The sequence below is a fragment of the Nanorana parkeri genome, unplaced genomic scaffold, assembly GCF_000935625.1.
Source record: "Nanorana parkeri isolate BGI_ZX_2015 unplaced genomic scaffold, ASM93562v1 scaffold983, whole genome shotgun sequence".
NCBI lineage: Eukaryota > Metazoa > Chordata > Amphibia > Anura > Dicroglossidae > Nanorana > Nanorana parkeri.
The window spans coordinates 404,071-428,730 of NW_017307251.1; the positions used below are offsets into that span (position 1 = coordinate 404,071).

At 42.5% G+C, this 24,660-nt stretch overlaps 2 protein-coding genes across 2 annotated transcripts in view; one reads left to right on the top strand and one right to left on the bottom strand.

The window, feature by feature from the left end:
• The window catches only part of LOC108795582 (vomeronasal type-2 receptor 26-like), a 26,984-nt gene extending 15,815 nt beyond the window's left edge, over nucleotides 1-11,169 (top strand). The window contains exons 4-6 of the mRNA XM_018566858.1: nucleotides 2,968-3,294; nucleotides 6,754-6,877; nucleotides 10,262-11,169. Coding sequence (XP_018422360.1) covers nucleotides 2,968-3,294; nucleotides 6,754-6,877; nucleotides 10,262-11,169 — 1,359 coding nt within the window. The remainder of the gene's footprint in view (nucleotides 1-2,967; nucleotides 3,295-6,753; nucleotides 6,878-10,261) is intronic.
• Nucleotides 11,170-12,419: 1,250 nt separating this feature from the next.
• On the bottom strand, nucleotides 12,420-23,449 carry LOC108795583 (vomeronasal type-2 receptor 26-like). The gene is made up of 3 exons (XM_018566859.1): nucleotides 23,395-23,449; nucleotides 18,816-19,637; nucleotides 12,420-12,529 (listed from the first exon to the last, which is right to left on the bottom strand). Exons 1-3 carry the CDS (start codon nucleotides 23,447-23,449, stop codon nucleotides 12,420-12,422), a joined length of 987 nt encoding a protein of 328 aa, XP_018422361.1.
• Between the last annotated feature and the right edge of the window lie 1,211 nt (nucleotides 23,450-24,660).

Here is a 24,660-nt window from a genome sequence, read left to right on the forward strand (position 1 = left end):
TATAAGAGGAGAGGGGCAATTGAACCTTAACCCCTAAATATTTAAAGTCCTTTACCACCTTTAGCTTGGATACAGGATGGATATTCGCCACCGTAGCCTCATCTAGGGGAAAAAGGACTGATTTATCCTATTGACCTTGAAGCCCGAAAAAGTTCCAAAGACATCCAATAACTGGAGGAGATGTTACATAGTTACATAGTATTTGAGGTTGAATAAAGACATTAGTCCTTCAAGTCCAACCTATTAGGATCTCATTCTAGGAGTACCTGTACCCCTGTATATTACGGTCCCTTAAGAAATCGTCCAAAAGTTTCTTGAACAATTCCACACTGTCAGGTTTTTAATGCTAAAAGGAAAGGGCAGGTGTGGGGTGCTGGATCTCATGTTGCTGAAGGTATTTCCAACCAGGCATTATGCATGTAGAGGGAATGATTAGTTACATAGTATTTGAGGTTGAATAAAGACATACATATGTCCATCAAGTCCAACCTATTGTGTGTGTGTGTGTGTGTGTGTGTGTGTGTATAGGTCCTTGATTTATCTCGTTCTTAGGAGTACCTGTACCCCTGTATATTACTGTCTCTCAGGAAATCGTCCAAAAGCTTCTTGAACGATTCCACACTATTAGCCGAAATCACTGTTTGTGGCAACGAGTTCCAGATGCTCGAACTGAGAAGAACCCCCTTCGCCCCTTGTGTTTAAATTTTTTTTCTACCAGTTTTAGGTGGTGGCCCCTAGTTACCATTAGGCAGTGCTACCTGGAGCGATGCCCGAAGGTTGGTTCTTAACTTTATCTATGGACTAGGTTTGCAAGGTGGAAAGCACCAAAAGCAAATCATCAAGCCCAGATTTAGTTTTATCCAGAATATTGTATCATACAAATCCAGTGAATTTGGGGATTCAAAGGATCCCCCTTCATGAGGGCTTGGAACACAAAGTATGCACTGGACTGATACAAATGAAGGGATCCTCAGGAGTAGTTTGTAGGGATGGGGCGAGTGTTCGAATCGAACATCGGCAGTTCGAGGACTCGCCGAACATTATGGGATGTTCACGGTTTGTTCGACCGCGGACATTCCATAATGCAAAATGCCCACTGAAGCTCTGATTTGTTAAAGGTCAGGTGCAAGACTTTGCCACAATCAGGGCTAAGCGGAGGAGGGGCCTGAAGGAGAAAGATCTCTATCAGGTCCCCCATGCTGATTGACAGCAGGCAGGTGCACTAGCCAGCTTGCTATTGGCTATTGCATTTTACAATATCCAATAGCAGGCTGGGTATGGCTCCCAGCCTGCAATGTAGAGGAGGCAGGGGGGCGGGACAGAGGAGCCGCAGCCGGACCGGATCCTAGATGAAGGCGACGGACCAGGGGACCAGAGGCCAGGACAGCAGTGAAGGGACCAGGGGACCGGTGGCCAGGACAACAGCAGAGGTAAGGGGGGGCAGCGAAGGCATTTAGCGGTCTGTGTCCCCACTGTCTCCGCTAACACAGGCGCGGAGAGTAGCGGGAATTTGAAGGGACACAGGCCGCTGCAGCCACAGTTTTACTACATGTACTGGCAGCTGTATGGGGGTCGAACATTCGACCCCCATACACTTGCATTGAGTTCAAGTTCATATTCGAACATTTCGGCCGTTCGAATGTTAAAATACGAACCGAACACGGGGGTGTTCGGCTCATCCCTAGTAGTTAGTATGATTAATCAAAATGCTGGTTGCGTAGCATCATTAATACTGGCATTTAGAGCAATCATACTAATTAAGCCTCTGGACCCCTTCCCCCTTAATATTGTATCAGTCCAGTACATGCTTCCTTTAACATTACTAAGACCTGATAAAGATGGCCCCTTTGAAGCATCTGAAAAATGTTTTGGCTATACATAAACTTTAAAAAAAAAAAAAAAAAAACACATATTACAGATTTACTTATTTATCCTTTATTTAGCTTTATTCATTTTAATTTTTTCTGTCTTGTCCCATTTTAATTTTATTGCATTTCCCAGTTTTTCCAGAAGAAGTTACTGGGAATTTTTGCAAACTGTATAGTGAAGTAGTGGTTTGTGTTTAAAGCAATAGTTCATTCAAATAGGTTAAACTGTAAATAATAAATACATGAATAAATAAATACATAAAAGGAATCAATAAATACAAACTGATACTAAAAATGCTTAAAACATGTTAGACTAAGGTTTTGTTTGCCTCTTAGCTTGAATTTTTAACTACACATTCATCCAAGATTATCCTATCCACAGGGTGACAATGCTGTTGTCAGATTTCACTGCAGAATAAACAGTGTGGTCATGGAAATACTGGAAGGATCAATAGAAGACTAAGTAAAACAAAAATCTGAGAGGGCAACTGAACTTTCAATTTAAATGAGATAAATACATTCCAGGTGCATGTGCAAAGTCATACAGCTTACTTTCTTTAGAAAGCAGCTAGAGCTTTACAAGAAAAGCCTTTCCACTTTCTGCATGCTGCATATAAAGACCCTTACTCAGTGTGGATGCAGTGATCTCCCTGCAGAGGTGTGACACACCCTTGCTAAGTCAGTTCTAGAGCTTTGCAATCAGCAAAGCTCTTGTTCCCTGCTAATTTAAGAGTTCTAACTGTAGCACTACCCCTAAGGAGTCAACTGATTGTTGGTAGAATCCTGTCCCTCCCAATATGTCCTCCACTCCTTTCTAATGTATTGTCATATTGTGGCAGGGAAGAAAGGGATAGTTGTGGTGTGTCCTCTGAGAAGCACGGACAGTGTGGCTCCCACCCCGTAAAGGGCCACTGGACAAGACTACATACCTCTAAATCAGTAAGACGTTGTACACCTTTCTGTTTTAATGCACCTGGAATGATTTGAAGTTCAGATGGACTTTACCTTTATGGTTTTTAATTTTTACATTCGTTATTGGCTGTTTGAATTATGCTTTTTTTTAATCGAAGATTTATTGAAAATCATTTTTTTTTCACAGATCAGCTACGGAGCTACAGACTATGCTCTAACTGACAGAATGCTTTATCCTCGTGTATTCCGGACAGTTCAGAATGACCATGTTCATTTTTTGGCTGTAACTCAGCTGTTAAAACACTTTGGGTGGACGTGGGTTGGAATATTCACAACAAATGATGATGCCGGAGATAAAGAAAGAGACATTTTAACCAAGTACATGAGCAGTTATGTGATTTGTGTTGAGTATACAATTTTATTTGGAGTTGACACAATAAATGATGAAATGTTTGACAAAACGTATGAAACCACCGCTGCTATTGTAAAAAAATCCACTTCCAAGGTCATCGTAGTATGTGGATCTTATGTCTACATCAATATGCTTTTCCCTGTCTATGATGATTTTCTCTATGATAAAACATTAATTTTTCCTCCTATTTGGGTTTCCAGAGCTTCAGTACATCTTTTACCAATAGCTTCAATTAATGGAAGCTTAGCAGTGGAACTTTACCCTTTATTCGTTCCAGATAAAGAACATTTCTTTGATGGCATTGATAAGATGAATAGCACAAACAATTCATCAGGTTCCCAATATTTTTTGGCAATTGCAAAATGCTTGTCATCAAACAGAGGAAAAAACAAGATAGAATGCACAATACCCAGTGATTATGCCCAAACAGAAAAGTTTCCAAATATAGAGAATTTCATAAATCAGGGTGTCTCGCCCCGAATTTATTATGCAGTAGAGATACTAGCTAAAGCTCTTCACAATATGCAACTATTTCTTAAAGGAAAATCTGATGACAAACAACATAATTATTATAAACATCAGGTAATATTCACAGGATAGCTTAGATATGGTGAAATGTTTGAAGAAGGGAAAATCAAAAACTTACCCTTGCAGTGGGGCTACTCCTGCACTGCAAGTATTATGTGCTAATTATGTGTAGTAAAGCAATTTTACTTGGATCCTCGGTCCCATGGTGGTCAGCACTCATCTCTCTTCCCCTCTGCTCAAGATATGGAGCGTCCTTCAGCGTCTTCATGTCTAATGCAGGTCAATGTACCTGCATGAGATGTAATGATGTCCTCAATCCTTAGACTGCTGGAGCATAGGGCAGAGGAGTCTACAGGGACCAGTCTAGCAGTCAGGTGGGAACTGGCAGGACTGAGGATCATGTAAGTAAACCTTCTTTACTTGAGTCCCTTAGACAAAATGAGCACTTAACCCTTTTTACAAACAATGCTTGCAATCTCAGTACTCCAGAACAGGAAGGTAAAGTATGACAAAGCCTCTAGCGCAACAAGAGAAGTCAGCAAACAATACAATCACAAATCATTAGTATGTCCATTGATTATTCAGGGAAGATCAACAGTTGTCTCAATAGAAGACAACCAAGGACCCCATATATGTTCAAAGCGCTGTAGATTTCCCTGTTTTTCATAAGTAATTTTACAAAGAGGCAAGCAGGATTAACTATATGCTTCCAGCAACTCGGAGAAGGAGCTTCAGAACTAATCCATACCAAAATAATGGATTTCTTGGCATAAAAAATGAGAACACGCAGAAGGCTCTGGGTCCCAGAATTCAGTGCCAGTTCCCCAAGTAGTCCTTAGAGGCAAAAGTAGGGATTAGCACTTAACCCTTTTTACGTCACCTCTTAGATGTGTGATTTAAAGTGATTTTTTGCACACTTTTGTCAATTGGTTTGTAGTGATGTTGAAGGATGTGTTTGACTGCTGCTTATATCCTCTGGGGAGGGTCAGACATTGTCTGGTTCCTCTGAAGATGATTTGCTCCATCATACAGATTTAATTTTACCAGCATCTGTTTTTTCTCTTTCTATATTTTTTATTTTCAAGCTCTATTACTTGCTAAAAGAAATAAAATATTCATTTGATTCATCTGAGCCAGTGCCATTCTTTAATGAATATGGAGAATTTGTTTATCACTACAGAATAACTAATTGGATACTAGGAAGTGATTTTACTGTGATATATAATGAAGTAGGAAACTTTACACCCTGGGATTCAGAAGATCAGAGGCTTCATGTCAACCTTGAAGCTATACCATGGAAATTTAGAAATAAGGTGGGGCTATAATATACATTTGGGTATTAATAAAGATAAAACTGATATGGTTAGTGAGAGAATGCAAAAAAACATCTTTACTTCCTCTATTTAGAGAAATGTATAATGTACATCAAGAACCATCTACATACATGCTGCAACTGGTGGGCTTAGATTTGCATAACTTGAATTATTCTATTAAGTTTTGCATTTCCATAGATTTGTATGAGAATGGAAAACCTGCTTGAAGCAAACCAAAGCCCATCAACGTAAACCCTTACTCAAAGATGGCAAAGCCGGATTTCACTGGTAGGGATGAGCCGAACACCCCCGTGTTCGGTTCTAACTCAAAATGAAACCCGCCTGGCGGATACCACCGCTACGAGAAAGACTGACAGGAGGGTAAGGTGATACAGAGAACAGGAAGATGGAGGAAAGAATGGATCCATTGACAATGCCTTCAGAACTAAGGGCAGATCCCACTTCGGAAATATTGGTTTTACCGGAGGCCTTAACTTCATGGCTGCCTGTAAAAACTGTTGAACGACAGTATGATTGGCCCAACGAAACTTCGTCAAAGCCGACAAGGCTGAGACCTGGACTCGGATCGTATTGTAGCTCAGACCAGCATCCAGGGCTGATTGCAAAAACTCCAGGATGTGCCCCACCGTCGGGCTACTAGACGGCCAGCCCTTCTGTGCCGCCATCGTGAGAAACTTTTCCCAGACTCGATGATATGTCATCTTAGTCAATGGCTTCGTAGCCTGCAACAGGGTTTCTACTACCGACGCCGAGAGCTGCAGGCTCTGTAACCTCTTCCTCTCAATCTGCAGACCATCAAATGGAGGCGTGCCACATTTGGGTGGCGATCGTTGCCCTGAAGGAGAAGATCCCTCCGAAGGGGCAAGGGTCTTGGAGTCGCGAACAGCAACTCCATGAAAAGAGGAAACCACGGCCTCTTCGGCCAGCACGGCAAGATGACAATGGCCAGAATCCCCTCCCGGTCGATCTTCTGTAGAACCCGCAGAATCAATGGAGTGGGAGGAAAAATGTAGACACTGTCGAACTGCCATGGAAGGGAACGCTCGAACATGCTATGTTCGAGTTGAACATAGGTTCGACTCGAACACGAAGCTCATCCCTATTCACTGGCAGGTAGTCTGAACACATTTATGATGTAAGGGGATGGCTATTTGGTTGACTATTTATAAATCTGTCAGTGAAACTCCTTCCAGACCTGTCTGATGTGGCATTGTATGGCAGAGCAAAAAATTGTCTCATGCTCCCTGAACCATTCTTTCACAATTTGAGTCCGATGAATCCTGCCATTGTCATATTGGAATATTCCCATGCGATCAGGGTAGAAAAAATTCACTTATGTAAAAACCTGGTCATTTAGTATATCCAAGTAGCCATCTGACCTCATTTGTTTGTGCCCATAACATTGTTGAACCTAGACCTGACCAACTGAAGCAACTCCAGATCATAACACTGTCCCGCAGGCTTGTACAGTAGGCACTAGTCATGGTGGATGCATTACTCTTTATTTTTACCCTGATGCACCCATTATTGTTTAGTCCCAATTCCTTGAGTTCTTTTCACACTGTGCATGAGAAAATGCTTTAACTTGCACTATTAAACGTAGCCATGAGTTTTACTGTTGATTTTTTTTGTGATTTTTTTTATTTTGCCAAACATTAAAGTAATTCTTTAACCAAAGATTTACATATTTTATTTTTAGGTTCCGGTATCTCGATGTTCCAGACCCTGTTTGCCTGGTACCAGAAAGAAGTTTGGATCTTCAATTCATAAATGCTGCTATGAGTGTGTCACATGTCCAGAAGGAGAGATATCCAACACATCTGGTAGAGTTTATATTGACTGTTGAGTTGTGTAGTAGTAACTAGCGATGACCAATTTCTAATGGGGCTTGTTCTGCCAGCAACCAGTCAAATCCAAACCTGCAATTCACTTCACTGGTTCAAATATTTCTAGAACAATGTTAACTGCAAAAATTATATTACAACAAAAATGTCATACAAAACACCAAATGGCCAGCACTGAAAAACTTAAGTAAAACCCACATATTGTCAACCCAACTTGATTTAGTTTATCAGGGGTTAATCAGGTAGATTTTTGATACTCCTGAACATATGCATGCAGAAGTGTCCAATCAGCAGAAAAATCACACATTTTCAGAATAATTAATTGTATGGATTTCTGAACTGAGCAATTATCTCCAGATCAAACATATTTACTGTAGAAGGATCAAAAAGTAAAGAGTGTATGTGTGTATATATATATATATCGGAAAATTGTATACTTACCTATCGGTAATTTTCCTTTCCTGATGCCAGTACATGGCAGCATACAATGGGTATGGCTCCGCCCACAGCCCAATCACAGGACCAGTTATACTATAAATTAAAGCCCGCCTACCAAGGCCACCATTCTCGTAACATGTACTCAATGCGAAAGCCATGGGAGGGTCCTGTTTGCTGCCATGTACTGGCATCAGGAAAGGAAAATTACCGATAGGTAAGTATACAATTTTCCGTTTTCCTGACACCGTACATGGCAGCATACAATGGGATATAGCGATCACACAAACAGGGAGGGTAATTCTGAGATAATAAATTATTTGTACCACATGCAGAACCAACTTCCCCATGGATCTTCCTTCTGGATAGACCCTGTAGAAGAACATATACAGCACTACTTGTAGATTCCAAGGGAAAGAAGAGACTCTTCTGAAGAGTGAATCCTCGTGCAAGTCCATAAGAGCTGGCTTATCAATCAATGAGCTACTCATTGTGTCTCAGAGGATGAATAGAGGGTACTGACACCCAAGTACATATTGCTTGCCTGAAGAAAGTCCAACATGCCTGTCATGGCAAGGTGAAGAGAGACCAAACCTATTAAGCTTGCAAAGTCTATGAAATTATTCCACACTGTAGAATATATGTGATGTTGAGTAGGTGCTACATTATTCAACAAACACTCTGACTGTAGATGAGTAATCCAGGAAAGGAAGACTTCACTTCCAACCTCCAAGCCACTTAAGGTAGTTCTGGATGTGTTTGGATGTAGCAACTGCTGTAGAAGGTCTGAATATTAAGGATGACTAGAAGATTCCGGGGTCAGAGACAACCAGAGAGGGAACCCTGGACAGATGGGCCACAAGCAAATGATTTCCATCACCGAACCTGGATAATTGTGGGTGCCATTTAGGAACCTGAATCCATTTGGACTGAGGAAACATATATGCAATAGAATATCCATTACTCCATTATCCATTTCTACTTCCTTAGAATGTTCTCTTGACAAGGAGTGTTTGCACTTTGTGCTCTTAGGCATTACCATCAGGATGAGATCTGGATAACTCGCTTGCTGCTGATCCACAGGAAACTGCTGGAAAAGAAAACATTAATTGTCATAAAATATGTGGGGTAACCTGAAGAGGGCTGTGCACAGGTGATGTTCCCGCAATCAAACAAATTTGGAGTGCTTTTGGAAGGAAGGGTGAGCAAATATTCCCAAGGCAAGATGTGCTATGCTGATAGACTCCTACCCCAAAAGACTGAATGTTGTCATAAAATCAAAAGGTGCTTCAACAACATATTAATTTAAGGGTGTGCATATTTATGTAACCAAATTATTGTTTTTTAGTTTTATGTTTTCTAACTTTAAAAATATTTGTTTGTTTTTTATTGGATTGCACAGATTATAGGCCACATTGAAGGGGGAAAAATTATGAAGTGATTTATCTTTGTCTGATTTGTTTACGAGTCAAAAATGTAGCTTTTTTATGGGGTTGTGTAAACTTATTATATATTTACAGTTGATTTTTGCTACTGACAGCACTGCTTGCGACTGTACTGCAACAGAGGTCCACTGACTGTCACTGCACCAATTAACTTTTCACTGACTGTATTGTTGCCTACTGATTTTAGTTCAGAATGTCCCATTGCACACCAGACCAGAATCTCCATACATGTATTCTAGTGGGTGCTGAAATGGCCTAAGGATGGCACTCTGTAGATCAAGCTATATGAAGATGAGCCACCAGCACACCGAGGATTCACTGTACTGTTCCATCTTTATTCAACATCAGACAAATATGGTATCACATGCAATGTTTCGGAACCATTAATCAATTCCTTCATCAGGCAAAACAGAGTGACAAACACTGTGTCACTGTTTTGTCTGATGAACCAATGAATGGTTCCGAAATGTTGCATGTGATACTGTAAAGGAAAAATGGCAGCCGCACATGCGCTCACAACACAACACTTAATCTCGGGAAACGTGCCATAGTGCACAGGCACGCGCAAATGGAAGTGCGTGGGAAGATGCGCAAACGGCTTGTGTGCAGGAAGTGATGCTGTTGCCTCAATAGGTGACTATACAAAAACCAGTCTGCCTTCACCACAATGCTGATGGTCTTGTCAGCCTATGCTTCCTGTTGCCTGTGTCTCTGTTGGATTGCCTATGACCTGTTTGACCTGGATTGCCTTGAACTACCTTTCTGCTTGCTGCTTACTCCTGACCTCGGCCATGTTCTCTGGACTTGCTCTTGCCTTCTGATTTTGTAGCGCTGCTTAGTTGGCTCTGACCCTTGGCCTCAACCATGATTCCAGTATCTCGGGTCTGCTCCTACGCTGCCCATCCAGTTTGACCTTTGGCCTGCTGACCTCTCTTCAAGACGTCTCCAGCACGGTGCCTGCTTCCAATCCGTGGCACTCGTGTTCCTCGCTGTCCTGCAACCTTCTGTTCCAAACTCCAGGGGTTGTAGGACATGAGTCGCAAGAGACGCCTCCCCATCTTCCAGTCTCTTCATCAGCTACGTGATAGATACCATGTTTGTCTGGCAGTGAGTGAAGAGCAAACGATAAAGTGGACCCTCTGTGTGCTGGTTTCCATACCACACTGTTCCTTCGATACATACAATCACTGCACCCATTCACTGCCCCACAGACCATCACAGTACTTCTTGAATTACCACCATACATGTAGTGGCACGCTATATACCACAAACTGCTGCTTACATAGTACATTCATACACCACAAACTTTCTTAGGCATTTCCCCCATTTATTAAACAGCCACACTTTTGCTAATACAGTTTCAAACGAACAATTGTGTTGTTCTTATAAAGGGGGAATATTTTTGTTTGAGATAACACATTTTGTTTATTCCCCAGACATTGTAATAAATAAGTCCATCATGTGTCTTTTTCAAAATCAGCAGATAGTGAAAACTGCATAAGATGCCCTGATGAAGAATGGCCAAATAAGAAAAAGGATCAGTGTTTTCCAAAGCTGGTGGAATTTCTGTCCTACACTGATGACGCAATTTCTGCAGTATTGTCCGCTGTCTCCATACTTTTTTGCCTTCTGGCTGGTTTAATATTGGGGATATTTGTACATTACCAGGACACTCCCATTGTTAAAGCTAATAACCGGAACCTTAGCTATCTTCTCCTGGTCTCCATCATGCTGAGCTTCCTCTGTGTCTTCTTGTTCCTCGGCCATCCAGTAGATGTAACCTGCATGCTGCGTGTAACCTCTTTTGGTGTCATCTTCTCAGTTGCTGTCTCTTCTCTTCTTGCCAAAAGTATCATGGTGTGTATTGCTTTTAAAGTCACCAAACCTGGGAGTTCCTGGAGGAAATGGATGGGAGTCAAATTGTCCAATTCTATCATGTCTGTGTGTTCACTTATTCAAGTACTAATATGTGTCACTTGGTTGTCTATTTCTCCCCCCTTCCAGGATAGAGACATTTACACTTATCAAGAAAAGATAATTATTCAGTGTAATGAGGGTTCTGTTATTGGCTTCTACTCTGTCCTGGCATATATGGGGCTTCTGGCAGCTGTGAGCTTCATTATAGCTTTTTTAGCCAGGACATTACCGGACAGTTTTAATGAGGCCAAGTACATCACCTTCAGCATGCTGGTGTTCTGCAGTGTCTGGATTGCCATGATACCGGCCTATCTGAGCACTAAAGGGAAAGACACGGTGGCTGTACAGATTTTTGCTATAATGGCTTCAAGTGCTGGACTTCTTGGTTGTATATTTTTTCCAAAATGTTACATCATTCTCTTTAGACCTGACCTGAATACAAAAACAGATTTACTTATAAGCAGAGCCAAGTGATTTTATTATTAATTGTAAACAAAATGAAATAAACTCAATTTGGCAGTAAACTGCATAATAATATTATTAGCATTTTTTTATAGCAATATAGTTTCACATACTTGTATATTGCTTTAAATAGTTGGTGTTTTCTTTATAGATGTTTATTTGATTAAAATCATAAAGCTGGATTGCCATTTTTTAAAATAATGTAGCAAGCATTTTTTATAGTTTTACATTTTACTGATCAAATAAAATATAAAATAAAAATACAATTAGGGTTCTATTAAGAAAGAACTCCCTGTGATTGGCACAAAGCAAATGTGGAAGAAGTTCACTGGGTAACTACAGGCCTGTCAACTTGATGGCAATAGTGTGCAATATATTTGAAGGCATGATAAGAGAATATATGCAGGAATTTGCAAAAAAAAAAATGGTATCATAAGAGGTAACCAACATGGTTTCATGGAGGATCATTCTTGCCAGACCAATCTATTAACATTCTATGAGGAAGTCAGCATTAATCTAGACAGATGAATACCAGTACACTAGATGTGGCGTATCTGCACTCTGCTAAAGCATTCGACACATTACCCCACAAAATGTACTTAATAAACTTAGGTCTATCGGGTTGGATGAAATTATATGTACATTAGTAGAAAATTGACTAAAAGAACGGACGCAAAGGATAGTAATACATGGGTTATTTTCTAATTGGGCAAAGGTTGTGATTGGGGTGCCTAAGGGTTCAGTCCTGGGAGTGATCCTGTTCATCTTATTCATCCACGAAATAGAGATTGGATTAAAAGTTTTGATTTAGTTTTTTGCGGATGATACAAAACTGTCTAGGGCAGTAGTTTCCGAACAGGAGATAACTGCACTTCAACAGGACCTTAACAAAACTGAGGCCTGGGCTACAAGATGGCACATTTTATGTTGAAAAAGGTAAGGTTATGAACATGGGAGCAAAGAACATGTGCGCAAACTACTACCTGGGGCAGGGGCAGACTGGGCCGGGGGGGGCAGGGTGGCAATTGCCCCCGGGCCTCTCTGGTGGCTGTAAAAATGGCCCCTGCCGGCGCAGCGGAAATCGTTTTTTCGTTTCTCTCCCCTCTCTGCTCCTGCAGCGGCCGAGGACGAGAAGAAGCTCTTCAGCTGCCTGTGATGATTAGACCGTGTAGTGCTCGAGCTCCTCTGCAGCTCCCTCCGCCCACTTCTTCTGCTATTGGCTGGGAGGGAGAATGCACTCCTACTGGCTGTCTGCCTGGGTCCTAAAGGGAGGACAGCAGGAAGTGATTGGAATCACCTGAAAACATGCAGGCGACCTCGCTGCTCCTCCCACCCACCCCCACCAACAGAGGAGAAGAAGATGGCACAGCACCTGAAACAGGAGAGGAAAAGAGTCACTGTAAGTCCCTGTTCTTTTTGTGTGACCTCTGCACTGCGTTAAATGCTGACTGCTGCACTGAGTTACTGACTTCTGAACTGCATTACATGCTGACTGCTGAACTGCGTTACTGACCGATGCACTGCATTACATGCTGACTTCTGCACTGCGTTACTGATCGTTGTACTGCTTTACTGACCGCTGACCTCACCACTGCGTTACATACTGACCTCTGCACTGCGTTACATACTGACCTCTGCACTGCATTACATACTGACCGCTGCACTGCATTACATACTGACCGCTGCACTGCGTTACATACTGACCTCTGCACTGCGTTACATGCTGACCTCTGCACTGCGTTACATGCTGACCTCTGCACTGCGTTACATGCTGACCTCTGCACTGCGTTACATGCTGACCTCTGCACTGTGTTACATACTGGCCGCTGACCTCTGCACTGCGTTACATGCTGACCTCTGCACTGCATGACATACTGACAGCTGCACTGCGCTACATGCTGACTTCTGCACTCCGTTACATGCTGACTGCTGCACTGCGTAACATGCTGACCGATGCACTGCGTTACATGCTGACCTCTGCACTGCATTACATGCTGACCGCTGCAATGAGTTACATACTGACCGCTGACCTCTGCACTATGCATGAGTTACATACTGACCTCTGCACTGCGTTACATGCTGACCTCTGCACTGCGTTACATGCTGACCTCTGCAATGTGTTACATGCTAACCTCTGCAATGCGTTACATGCTGACTGCTGCACTGCGTAACATACTGACCTCTGCACTGCATAACATACTGACCGGTGACCTCTGCACAGGGTTACATACTGACCGCTGACCTCTACATTACACAGCTGACCTCTGCACTGCATTACATGATGACTGCTGCACTGCGTAACATACTGACCGCTGACCTCTGCACTGCATTACATACTGACTGCTGCACTATGTTACATATTGACTTCTACACTACACCACTGACCTCTGCACTGTATTACATGCTGACCTCTACATTACACCGCTGCACTGCGTTACATACTGACCTCTACATTAAACTGCAGATGCCTGCACTGTGTGTCACTCTGCAGACTTCTGCACTGTGTGTTATTACTGACCTTTGTACTGTGCATACATCACTGAGCACTGCAGTATGCGTTAGACCGCTGACCTCTGCACTGTGCTTCACACCACTCACCTCAGCACTGTGCGTTATTACTTGCCTTTGTACTCTACGTCACACTGCTGACCTCTGTACTGTGTGTTACACCACTGACCTCTGCATCACACAGCTGACCTCTGTACTGTGCGTTACACCACTGACTTCTGTACTCTGTGTTACAGCGCTGACTTCTGCACTGTGTGTTATGCCACTGACCTCAGCACTGTGCATTACACCACTGACTTCTGCACTGTAAATCACATTGCTGACCCCTGCACTGTACATCACACCGCTGCCCCCTGCACTGTACATTACACCGCTGCCCTCTGCACTGTACATTACACCTCTGCCTCTGCACTGTGCATCACACCTCTGACCTCTACACTGTACATCACACCGCTGACTTCAGTACTCTGTGTTATAAACTCTTCACAGAAAACGCAAAAGGGGAGCGGAGCAGGACTGGGTGCGCATGCTGGGTGGCAGAGTCTTAGCTAGTGTTATTACACATGATTTCTGACACCTACAAAGGCCTTCAAACCAAAGGCCTTCAAATGCACTGATACCAGTATTGGTGATTGTGCCCTGATACTAAAAATTGATACCGGCGCTTTCATTTTTCAAAAGTCACAGAACTACCAGGGTTGCAGCGGTCATGTAGCACACTGACAAGGCATCCCTCCACTACCAATGTGCTATAATTTTGCTCAACCCAGAAATGTCACTTATAGGTGCACATGTGCATGAAGAAAGGGGGTCATGAAAACATCTGATTCAAATGACTTGGCCCCACCGTAATTGATGTGGTCGAGAAAATGTATGGGGTCGAGAAAAATTAGAGAACACTGACTTTGACACTGTCTGGTTCTTCCCAACAGCTTACAGCCTAGAAGTCCGGTGGCCCACAGTGGGTGAGAGTGCCTAAGTACCGGACATGGAGCGGAACCATGCAGGGAGCCCAGTATCCCATCCCCCAGCCAGTCACCCCTTTCATGGACTGACTAGTGAGTTCTCACATCACCCCGACCATTCACACTACCGTAACATGGATGGCAAAAGTGGGAGACAGGGGCGGGGCTAAGAGGCAAAGCAAGAGGTGGGCCAAGCCGCTGCACCATGCGCCTCTGGGTTTTACTTGCCCCCTGAGCTAAAAGTTGCCAGTCAGCCCCTGCTACATTAGAGAAGTCAGACATGGAAAAAGACCCGGGGGTCTTTAGACCGGGGGTGCTCATAGATCACAAATTTGGCAATAGTAAGCTCCTGCTCCTGGCCGCCAAGGAGAGAAACAGTGCTATGTCTTTTTTTTTCTTTATTCTGACACGGAGCGATGTCAGAATAGGAAAAAAATGAATAAAAAATTCTCATTGGAATGCATTGCTACATTCCTATTGGCTATTTCAATTTGCAATAGCCAATAGTAAACTAGCATTGTAGCCGCCCTCTGCTGCAGTTCTCCATCAGGTCCATCAGCAGAGGGCGGGTACAATGCTAGTTTACTATTGGCTGTTGCAAATTTATATAGCCAATAGGAATGTAGCAATGCATTCCAATGGGAATTTTTTTTTTCCTATTCTGACATTGCTCCGTGTCAGAATAAAGAAAAAGAAAGACACATCAGTGTTTCTCTCCTGGGCGACCGGGAGCGGGAGGCTCCCAGAGCACCCGGGAGCACCCGCTCAGCGGCATTCGGCTATTCACTCACTGCTGTTCGGCATCTATAAGAATAGGATCTGCCCTTGGCAGCTTAGTGAATAGACCCAAATGTGATTTGGATTTTAGAGATCTCAGACCTGTGGAAAAGTCACCATCATGCTTCACTGCCCCCAATTTGTGCTTTCACTAACCCAAATGTTTTCCCAATATTATGGTAACAATTTCTGCAAATCAATTTGTTTTCCTATGTGCATCTCAGAATTCAAAATATGCAATGCTATCTATCAGCGAGAATAATATTTAGGGTTTTTTTTCACTAAAGAGCCGAAGGATGTAGCCGAACGCTTGGCTAATCCTATGGCTCTCTTCGGTTGCAGGAACCCTTTAGTTCAGCGGAACCGAAGGGCTGCTGTACACGCTATTCACTATAGCGTGTACAGCAACCGAAGGCAGCTGATGCACACAGCCAAGCCGAACGCATATGCTTTGGTTTGGCACAGCTGAAGACAGTCTAAGGGGTCTATTCACAAAGCTGCCGAAGGATCTGGTAGCTTCGGCCGATCCTTCGGCTGGCTTCGGCCCCAGGACCCCTTCGGTTCAGGAGAACCGACGGGGTGCTGTACGGGCTATTCACAATAGCCCAGAGAACGGTCTACCAAAGCAGAACAACTCTCCGCTAGGTGTTAAAAAATACATTTTAAAGAAAATGGTGCAGGATCCCACTTGCAAATCATACCAGACTCTTTAGGTCTGGTAGGTATGTTAGGAGGGACCCACCGATGTAGAAGTAAAAAAAATGTGGCGTTCCCCACAAAAGTCATACCAGACCCTTTAGTTCTGGTAAGAATTTTAAGGGGGAAAAGAACACCCCCAAAAAAGGGGGGAAAAAGTGGAGTCACCCCTAAAATTCCCAACCAGACCCTTAATCTGAGCACTGGCCTGGCAAAGCAGGGAAGGGGGGTATGAACGAGTGGCTCCCCTCCCTGCACCATACCAGGCCACATGCCCTTGGCATTGGGAGGGTGCTTTCCAATGTGGGCCCCCTGAAAAAGCACCTTGTCGCCATGCCGATGAGAACAAGGGCTTCTTTCTCACAGCCCTGGCCCGGTGGTTGTGGGGGTCCGTGGGCAGGGGGGCTTATTTGCCTCTTGGTACCCCTTTTCATAAAGAGGAACCCAGATGCCACCCCCCTTGCGAATGAGTAAGGGATAGTTGTTACCCATACTCATTCACCAAAGAGTGAAGTCAAATGTGAATAAACAGTCAACACCTTGGAAAAATCCTTCAATGGAACAAAAAACACAGAGTTTTTGACAATTTCTTTATTGTAAAAAAATAAAAACCCAAAAAATCAACCAATGCTGCAATCCATGATCCATCACGTCGTCCAGCAGTGAAATCCAACATGAATCATGATGAACGATGCCTTCCAACTCGCCAAAAAAAAAAAGGCACATGGTCCCCTACCAGACACTTTAGAAATGTTAGGAGAGACCTACCGATGTAAAAAAACATGCATGGAGTTCTCCCCAAAAGTCATACCAGACCCTTTTGCCCAAAAAATTAAAAAAAAGTGGGGTCCCCCTAAAATTCCCAACCAGACCCTTAATCCAAGCATTTGGCCTGGCAGGGCAGGAATGGGGGATGAGCAACCGCATCCCCCCTCCCTGCACCATATTATGGGAGGGTGCTTTCTGGGGGACCCCTAGAAAAGCACCTTGTCACCATGCCGATGAGGTCAAGGGCCTCTTTCCCACAACCCTGGCCCAGTGGTTGTGGGGGTATGTGGGCAGGGGCTTATTTGCATCTGGGTACCCCTTTTCATAAAGGGGGCACCCAGATACCACCACCCCTTGTGAATGAGTAAGGGATAGTTGTTACCCCTACTCATTCACCAAAGAGTCAAGTCAAATGTAAATAAACAGACAACACCGACATTTTTAAACCAAAAATTAAAAAATGTCAGGCCTTAGAAAAAATCCTTTAATTGAACAAAAAACACCAACACAATTTTTGACAATTCCTTTATTGTCAACAAAAAAATTGTCCAATGCTGCAATCTATGGTCAATCACTTAGTCCAGCGATGTAATCCAGCGTCAAAAAGTCCCGACGGCCCCGCATCCATATGCACCCAATGAGCTCCCACCGTCAAATGACAGATTTCACAGTTCCACTCACTAATGTTGTGGTGTCCCTGGACTCACTCTGCCCATTTGTTTTCATGCCATTGCAGGTCAGTGAGCTGTCATGCCATGGAAACAAATGGGCGAGTCGTGAGGTCATGACTTGCTCTGCCCATCTGTGTTTTTTTTTCATTTGTCAGCCAATGCTGGAATGACTTCGTGGGACATTTTTTTTTTTTTTAAATAAAGGAATTGTCAGAAACTGATGGTGTTTTTTGTTCAATTAAAGCATTTTTTTCTAAGGTGTCTGTTTATGTACTTTTTAATTAACTCTTTGATGAATTAGTAGGGGTAACAACTACTCCTGACTCATTCACAAGGGCGGATGACATCTGGGTGCTTGCTCATCCCCCTCCCCCTTTTCTGCCCTGCTAGGCCAGTGCTTGGATTAAGTGTCTGGTTTTGACATTGGGTTCCCCCTTAAAATTCCTAACAGGCCAGACCTGAATTTGTGGGGGAACCTCACACATTTTTTTACATTGAGCTAAAGGGTCTGGTATTAATTGGGAAGGAGACTCTGCTCTGTTTTTTTTTGTTATTATATTCTTAACAACTTGCAAGGGATTCGGTCTTTTCTGGACCCCAGTTCCTATGTTTTGGTGCATAGTTGAGTAACTTAGCCTTGTTTCTACATCAGAGGCATGGGTTTTTGGCAGCAAGGCTGCAGAAAAAATGGAAGCAGGTTCTCTGGACTGATGAGTCAAAATAGTAAATATTTGGTTGTAGCAGGAGGCAGTTTTTTCACTGAAGGGCTGGAGAGCGGTACACTAATGAGTGTCTGCAGCAACAGTGAAGCATGAAGGAGGTTACTTGCAAGTCTGGGGCTGCATTTCTGCCAATGTAGTTGGAGATTTGGTCAGGATCAAAGGTGTACTCAATGCTGAGAAATACAAGCAGATAATTATCCATCAATTTTATTTTATTTTTGGTCAGTAAAAACTAAAACTATGGGAAAGCAACAGTTACTGTACTTTATTTTCAAAATACCAATCCAGAAAACACAATTTAAAGTCAATTTTATAAAGCTCACATCTACTGAAAAGTTAAATAATACACTGCTTATAAAGCATATATAGGTGGTACTACATCACCTAAAATATTATTATACTATTCTAATATAGTTTACAGATGATTTACATTAATTTTTATTTAGTTAACAAAATAAAAGGAAATTACTTTGTTTTGTTTCCAGAAAAACTTATTTTTGTATTCAGATCAGGTCTTAATAAAAGGATATAGCATTTTGGAAAAAATATACAGCCAAGAAGTCCAGCACTTGATGCCATTATAGCAAAAATCTGTACAGCCACCGTGTCTTTCCCTTTAGTGCTTAGATAGGCCGGGATCATGGCAATCCAGACACTGCAGAACACCAGCATGCTGAAGGTGATGTACTTGGCCTCATTAAAACTGTCCGGTAATGTCCTGGCTAAAAAAGCTATAATAAAACTCACAGCTGCCAGAAGTCCCATATATCCCAGGACAGAGTAGAAGCCAATAACTGAACCCTCATTACACTGAATGATGACCTTTTCCTGATAAGTGTAAATGTCTCTATCTTGGAAGGGGGGAGAAATAGACAACCAAGTGACACATATTAGTACTTGAACTAGTGAACACACAGACACTATGGAATTGGATAATTTGGTACCCATCCATTTCCTCCAGGAACTCCCAGGTTTGGTGGCTTTAAATGCAATATACACCATGATACTTTTGGCAAGTAGAGAAGAGACAGCAACAGAGAAGATGACACCAAAACAGGTTACACGTAACATGCAGGTTACATCTACTGGACGGCCGAGGAACAAAAACACAGAAAGGAAGCTCAGCATGATGGAGACCAGGAGAAGATAGCTCAGGTCACGGTTATTAGCTTTAACAATGGGTGTGTCCTGGTTATTTACAAATAATCCCAATATTATACCAGTCATAAGGCAACCTAAAATAGAGACAGCTGAACATGCTGCAGCAATTGTATCATCAGTGTAGGAGAGAAATTCCACCAGTTTTGGAACACACCGATTCTTCTTCTCATTTGGATATTCTTCATCAGGACATCTTATGCAGTTTTCACTGTCTAAAAAACACAAAAGGAGTATTTATTTAACGTTGCTCCACAGTTTTCAAATGTAAATATCTGCTTGGGTGCTATGAGAGCAGTAAAAAATAATTTTTCTACATAATTTAATACATTTAGTGGGGGTGGTCAGATACCAGTTCAGATACCAGTGCCGATAATTAGCATTTTCACAAGAACTACCAGGGTTGAAGCTGGGACCTAGCTCTGGCGCTTCACCACTGTCCTGTAATCATTAGTCTGTATTGTTTTAGAAAAACTGTCACATGGCAATAAACAAATATGTATCAGTATTTGTATCTGTGAGTACTTGGACAAGTATCAGTACTCGTACTTGAAAAAATTGTATCAGTGCATCACTTATATATATATTTTAGAAAAAAAATCATACAATAGAACAGGGATGCACAAATCCCAGGAGCTCCGTGTGCTCCTTTAAAAGGACAGCTGCCTCCTAACTTGAATTTTTCTCTAGTCTAGTCTTGGAGCTGAAAAGGTATCTGTACATGTACTTGTACCGAGTATGGTACTTGGTATCTGAACATCCCTAAAATTGAGTAACTGTGCTTTTTTCGGTGTGAGTATGTGGTGCCAGAGGGACATTTAAAAATCATGAAACGAGAATTGTCATTACATTAGAATAAAAAATGAAGGAACCACATCAGGCATATCACAGGTACAACAAGTCATAAAAGTGAGTTTGGGTTTTCACATGACTCATAAACTGTATTTTCTAGAGTGCATGTACAGTGTGTCAATGGGAAATTCTCTAAATGTTTACACCAGCAAAGTTTCAAAAGTGAGAGTTGACTCTCTGCAGACCAAGCCCAGTTGCTTTTCTGGAGATCAAAGATCTTTTCCCCCCTTTTTTCCCATTTCACAAGTGGCTCCTTGTTCAAATCATGGTTTTCAGTTCTTAGACAAAAAGGGCAAATGTACTCACTTTATCTAAATCTTGAATAACTAACCATGCACTACGTAAATTGGTAACAATTACCATAATCCAATTTAGGTGAGATGGCAATTTAGACTGGGCGAAAATGTAAATATTCCTTCTAAGATAGTGGGAAAGTCACATATTCAACTACAGATCTGAAAGTATGCATTTGAGTACTCTGAACTGGGTCAATAATACCCCAAAATAAAAATGTATATATAGCAGAAATCTAGTTTGAGGTGCCAAGCCAGCTATACATGCTGCCTGATAGCTCCACAGCAAGGGGATAGAAAACATTTGACCCCCCTTACCATGTTGATACCTGGCCACATGCTCTTCAGTGCACCATTATAATGCTCTTAGTGCTCCATGGCACTCCCATTGCCCAGGAAAGCATGTTGGCAAGAGAAACAGAGTTTCCACCTTTTTTAACTCTTAAACTGAGCCAAAAAACTAAGGGTGATCTCATCACTGGACACTGTTTACCTATGGGTTTTTTCTTTCTTTTTTAGGATCTTATGCGGGAGGAAACCTTCCAGCGGACAGTTTTTTCTGGCTGATTGAACCTGGAATGTATCTGATAGCTAAATTAGGAACATCAAAACCCTTTTAAGTGTGTCAGTTTACTTTGTTTCACTTCCACCATGTTTTACCACCATGGGGTATGATAGATTTGCACTGATGCACACTTGTTTAGTTAGAACTAGGGATGCACCGATACTAGTATCGGTGCCAATACCAAGTATTTGGCGAGTACGAGTATTCTGATACTTATCCCAATACCGGAACTTCCTTTGTTGTTTGGCCAACTCGATGCTGATTGGCTGGCCAGGTGGTTTCCCGGCCACTCAGCATTGAGCTCGCCAAACAGCATGGAGCCAGCTTCCTGGCCAATCAGAAAGTCAGGCCTCAGGTAATAACCCGCCTCCAGACATCCTGATTGGGTGGGGTGTTGGCTTCCTAGCCAATTAGCATTGAGCCAGACAAACAGCATGGAGCCAGTTTCCTGTACAATCAAGAAGCCCCGTGGCGGGTAATGACATGCTTCCCAGCTTCCTGATTGCCTGGGAAGCCAGTTCCATGCTACCGGAAATACCGGTATCAGTGAGTACCGAAATTTAAATATCGGTACTCATACTCAATACTGAAAAAACGGTATCGGTACATATTCCTACTTAGAACACATTTCATGTAGTGCACTTTCCCCCAAAGAATCTCTTTGAGCTGTAGGAACATTCTGGGTGCAGGCTTGGGGCAAAAAGCCATCTAGTGAATTGTAAGGGAGAGAAAGAGAGGTAGGAAATAGATGGAAGGAAAGAGACAACCTAAAGCAGTCCAATAAGGATCAAAGAGTCCAAATAGAAAAAGAGGTATATGTAATGAAGAAATTTAGAGTAATATATGCAGGACCAAGTGACAGAACTGCAGAAGATCCCCCCATACAATAATTGCATTGTGGAAATAGAAAAAGGGATTCTTAAAAGAAATAACCCACAAAATGTGATGGAAACTGTATTTGTCCTTTTGACCATTCTCACCAAGACAGAAACTGAGCAATAATCCTTCATTTTAGAGTCGTCTTCAAAACAAAAGGTGAATGTAAATCTTCCAATAGGGACACCTGTTCTAGTGACAACTATCTAATTGGAGACTACACCTCACTTTGGAGAGTTTCCTCTCACTTTGGCAGAAAAGACACAGACCTCAACATTGAAACTGAATACAGTAAGCTCTGAAGATGGGGGTTTAAACCATGAAACGCATTAGCTAATATCCACCATCACATGCTGAAGGGTCTCTTCATCTTCTTTGTTCCATACTTGGGTTATTGATCACCAATTGTTTGCTGATGTTATCTGGACTGAACATGTGTGTAGAATTTGTCTGCCCATACACTGCTCTATTTTTCTCGTTCAATCCATGGGCTGAATGAATAAAATAGAGCAGATTCCTTCATCAACTCTACCAATGTGTCAATCGAGGAATCCCCGCTGTTTGCATTGTATTCTGACAGTGGCCGCTGGCTCTGGTCAAATGGAGATTTTCCAGCCGGCTCCTTCAATCAGCTTATCGAGGGATGCCAGCCGAAAGGGTGGCAACAGTGGCGCACACAGTCCTAAAGAACCAGCTGAAATTCGCACAGTGTATGTAAATCAGACCTTAAATGTCTGATTTATACATGCTGTTTTAATAAATTATATCACAGAAAGAGAAGGCGCCGTTTCTTTCATGTCTTTTCATGTACTGGAGGATTTTCCTATCTGTGTATGATCACCCCCCTTCCTGGTGTAAAAGCATGCTAATGAAGATACCCTTTAGGATTTCTGATGGGCACCATCACCACGGAGGTTATGGTTAAAGGCTACAAACTGACAGGTGTTTTGACCCTTCCAACATTTTTTCTAAAACAATACAGACTAATGATTTTATAGCAGTTTCTTTATAATTATGAGGAACTGTAACTCAATCCATGATTATTCAGCAATGAGGAATGGCAACCAGCACTACAGGACTGCGGATACCATCAGTCCATGATTATACAGCAATGGAGAATGGCAACTGGCTATAGAGGACTGCAAATCTCAGCAATCAATGATTATTCAGCAATGGAGAATGGCAACCAGCAGTCATGGATTGCTGAGATTTGTAGAATTCTATAGCCAGTTGCCATTCTCTATCAAATCTTACCAAGGCTGCATTTGGGTCTCACCAGGGCTGCATTTGGGTCTTACCAGGGTTGCATGCAGGTCTCACTAGGGTTCCGTGCAGGTCTCACTAGGGTTACGTGCAGGTCTCACCAGGGTTGCATGCAGAACTCACCATGGCTGCATGCAGATTTCACCAGGACTGTTTTGGGGTCCAACCAGTGCGGCATTTGGGTCTCACCAGGGCTCTGCAGGTGGGTGCTGGGCTAAATGGGTGGGATCTGGGCCTGTGCCGGGCTCTGGGGCTGTACAGGCAGGTGTGGGGCTGCCATGTGCCAGCTCCGGGAAGTAGGAGGAGGCAATCTATGGCTGGACCGATACTGTCAAAGACAGCTGCCTGAGGTCCCCAGTAAGTAAGGGATATAATGCAAGCCAACCTTTAGCCAACTAAAACTCTAAAGGGACGGCATCTGCCTTCAGTATCAGAGCATTCTCATGAGTACATGAAAATGCCCTCTATCAGCACCAATACTAGTATCAGTATCGGGACATCCCTAGTGTTAGCTATACATACAATTTACCCACTTCCAAATGAGCATGGTACAGTACATCAGAATAAAATAGCTTCCCTTTCCAAACACTCAAGAACCATACCAAATGGATGAAAAGATCACCATGTTGTCACAGTAAGGGCAATGTAACCTTTACATAGCAAACATAAATATTCTTACTCAATCAATTTGTATTAATTTAACAAACATAAACAATTCACATAACACTTTGCAACAATCAGATCAGTGTCAAACCATGCTACAGGAGATATATACTTCTTTGCTATCAGGATGATTATCGGGATGAAATATTTATTTCTGATTACATCATCTATAACATAAAATATTAGGCATGCACCAATACTTTTCAGATACCAGTGCCGATACTTGGCATTTTCATGAGAACTACGAGGGTTGCAGAGGTTGCAGCTGGGACCTGGCTCTGGCACTCCGGCCCTTTCCGGAATTCATTACTTTTTATTGTTTTAGAAAAACTGTCACATGACAATAAACAAAAATGTATCAGTTCTCGTATCTGTGATGACTTGTGCAAGTATCAGTACTTGTACTCACAAAACTGGTATCGGTGCATCCCTGTATTTATATTTATAAAACCAAAATCATACATTAAAACAGAGATGTACAAATCCCAGGAGCTCGTGTGCTCCTTACAAATAACAGCCGCCTCCTAACTTTTGAGGTTTTCTCTAGTCTAGTCTTGGAGCTGGAAAAGTATCTGTACTTGTACCGAGTACGGTACTTGGTATCGGTGCATCCCTACAGTAAATAGTAATATATGGACTTCTACTCGGCCAAGTTATTCACCAAGTTGGCCTGTTCTGATCTCAATTTCTCCACTTCTAATTCTTAGGTTATTCCCAATAGTCTCC

What these genes read in the sequence shown, in the direction of transcription:
- LOC108795583 (XM_018566859.1), bottom strand. Translation starts at nt 23,449, where the DNA reads ATGCCGCACTGGTTGGACCCCAAAACAGTCCTGGTGAAATCTGCATGC. An exon ending in GAAATCTGCATGCAGCCATG is followed by an intron (nt 19,638 to 23,394) that starts GTGAGTTCTGCA and finishes TGTGTTTTTTAG; the next exon opens with ACAGTGAAAACTGCATAAGA. An exon ending in AAGTGCTGGACTTCTTGGCT is followed by an intron (nt 12,530 to 18,815) that starts GTATATTTTTTC and finishes CTCCTGTTTCAG; the next exon opens with GTGCTGTGCCATCTTCTTCT.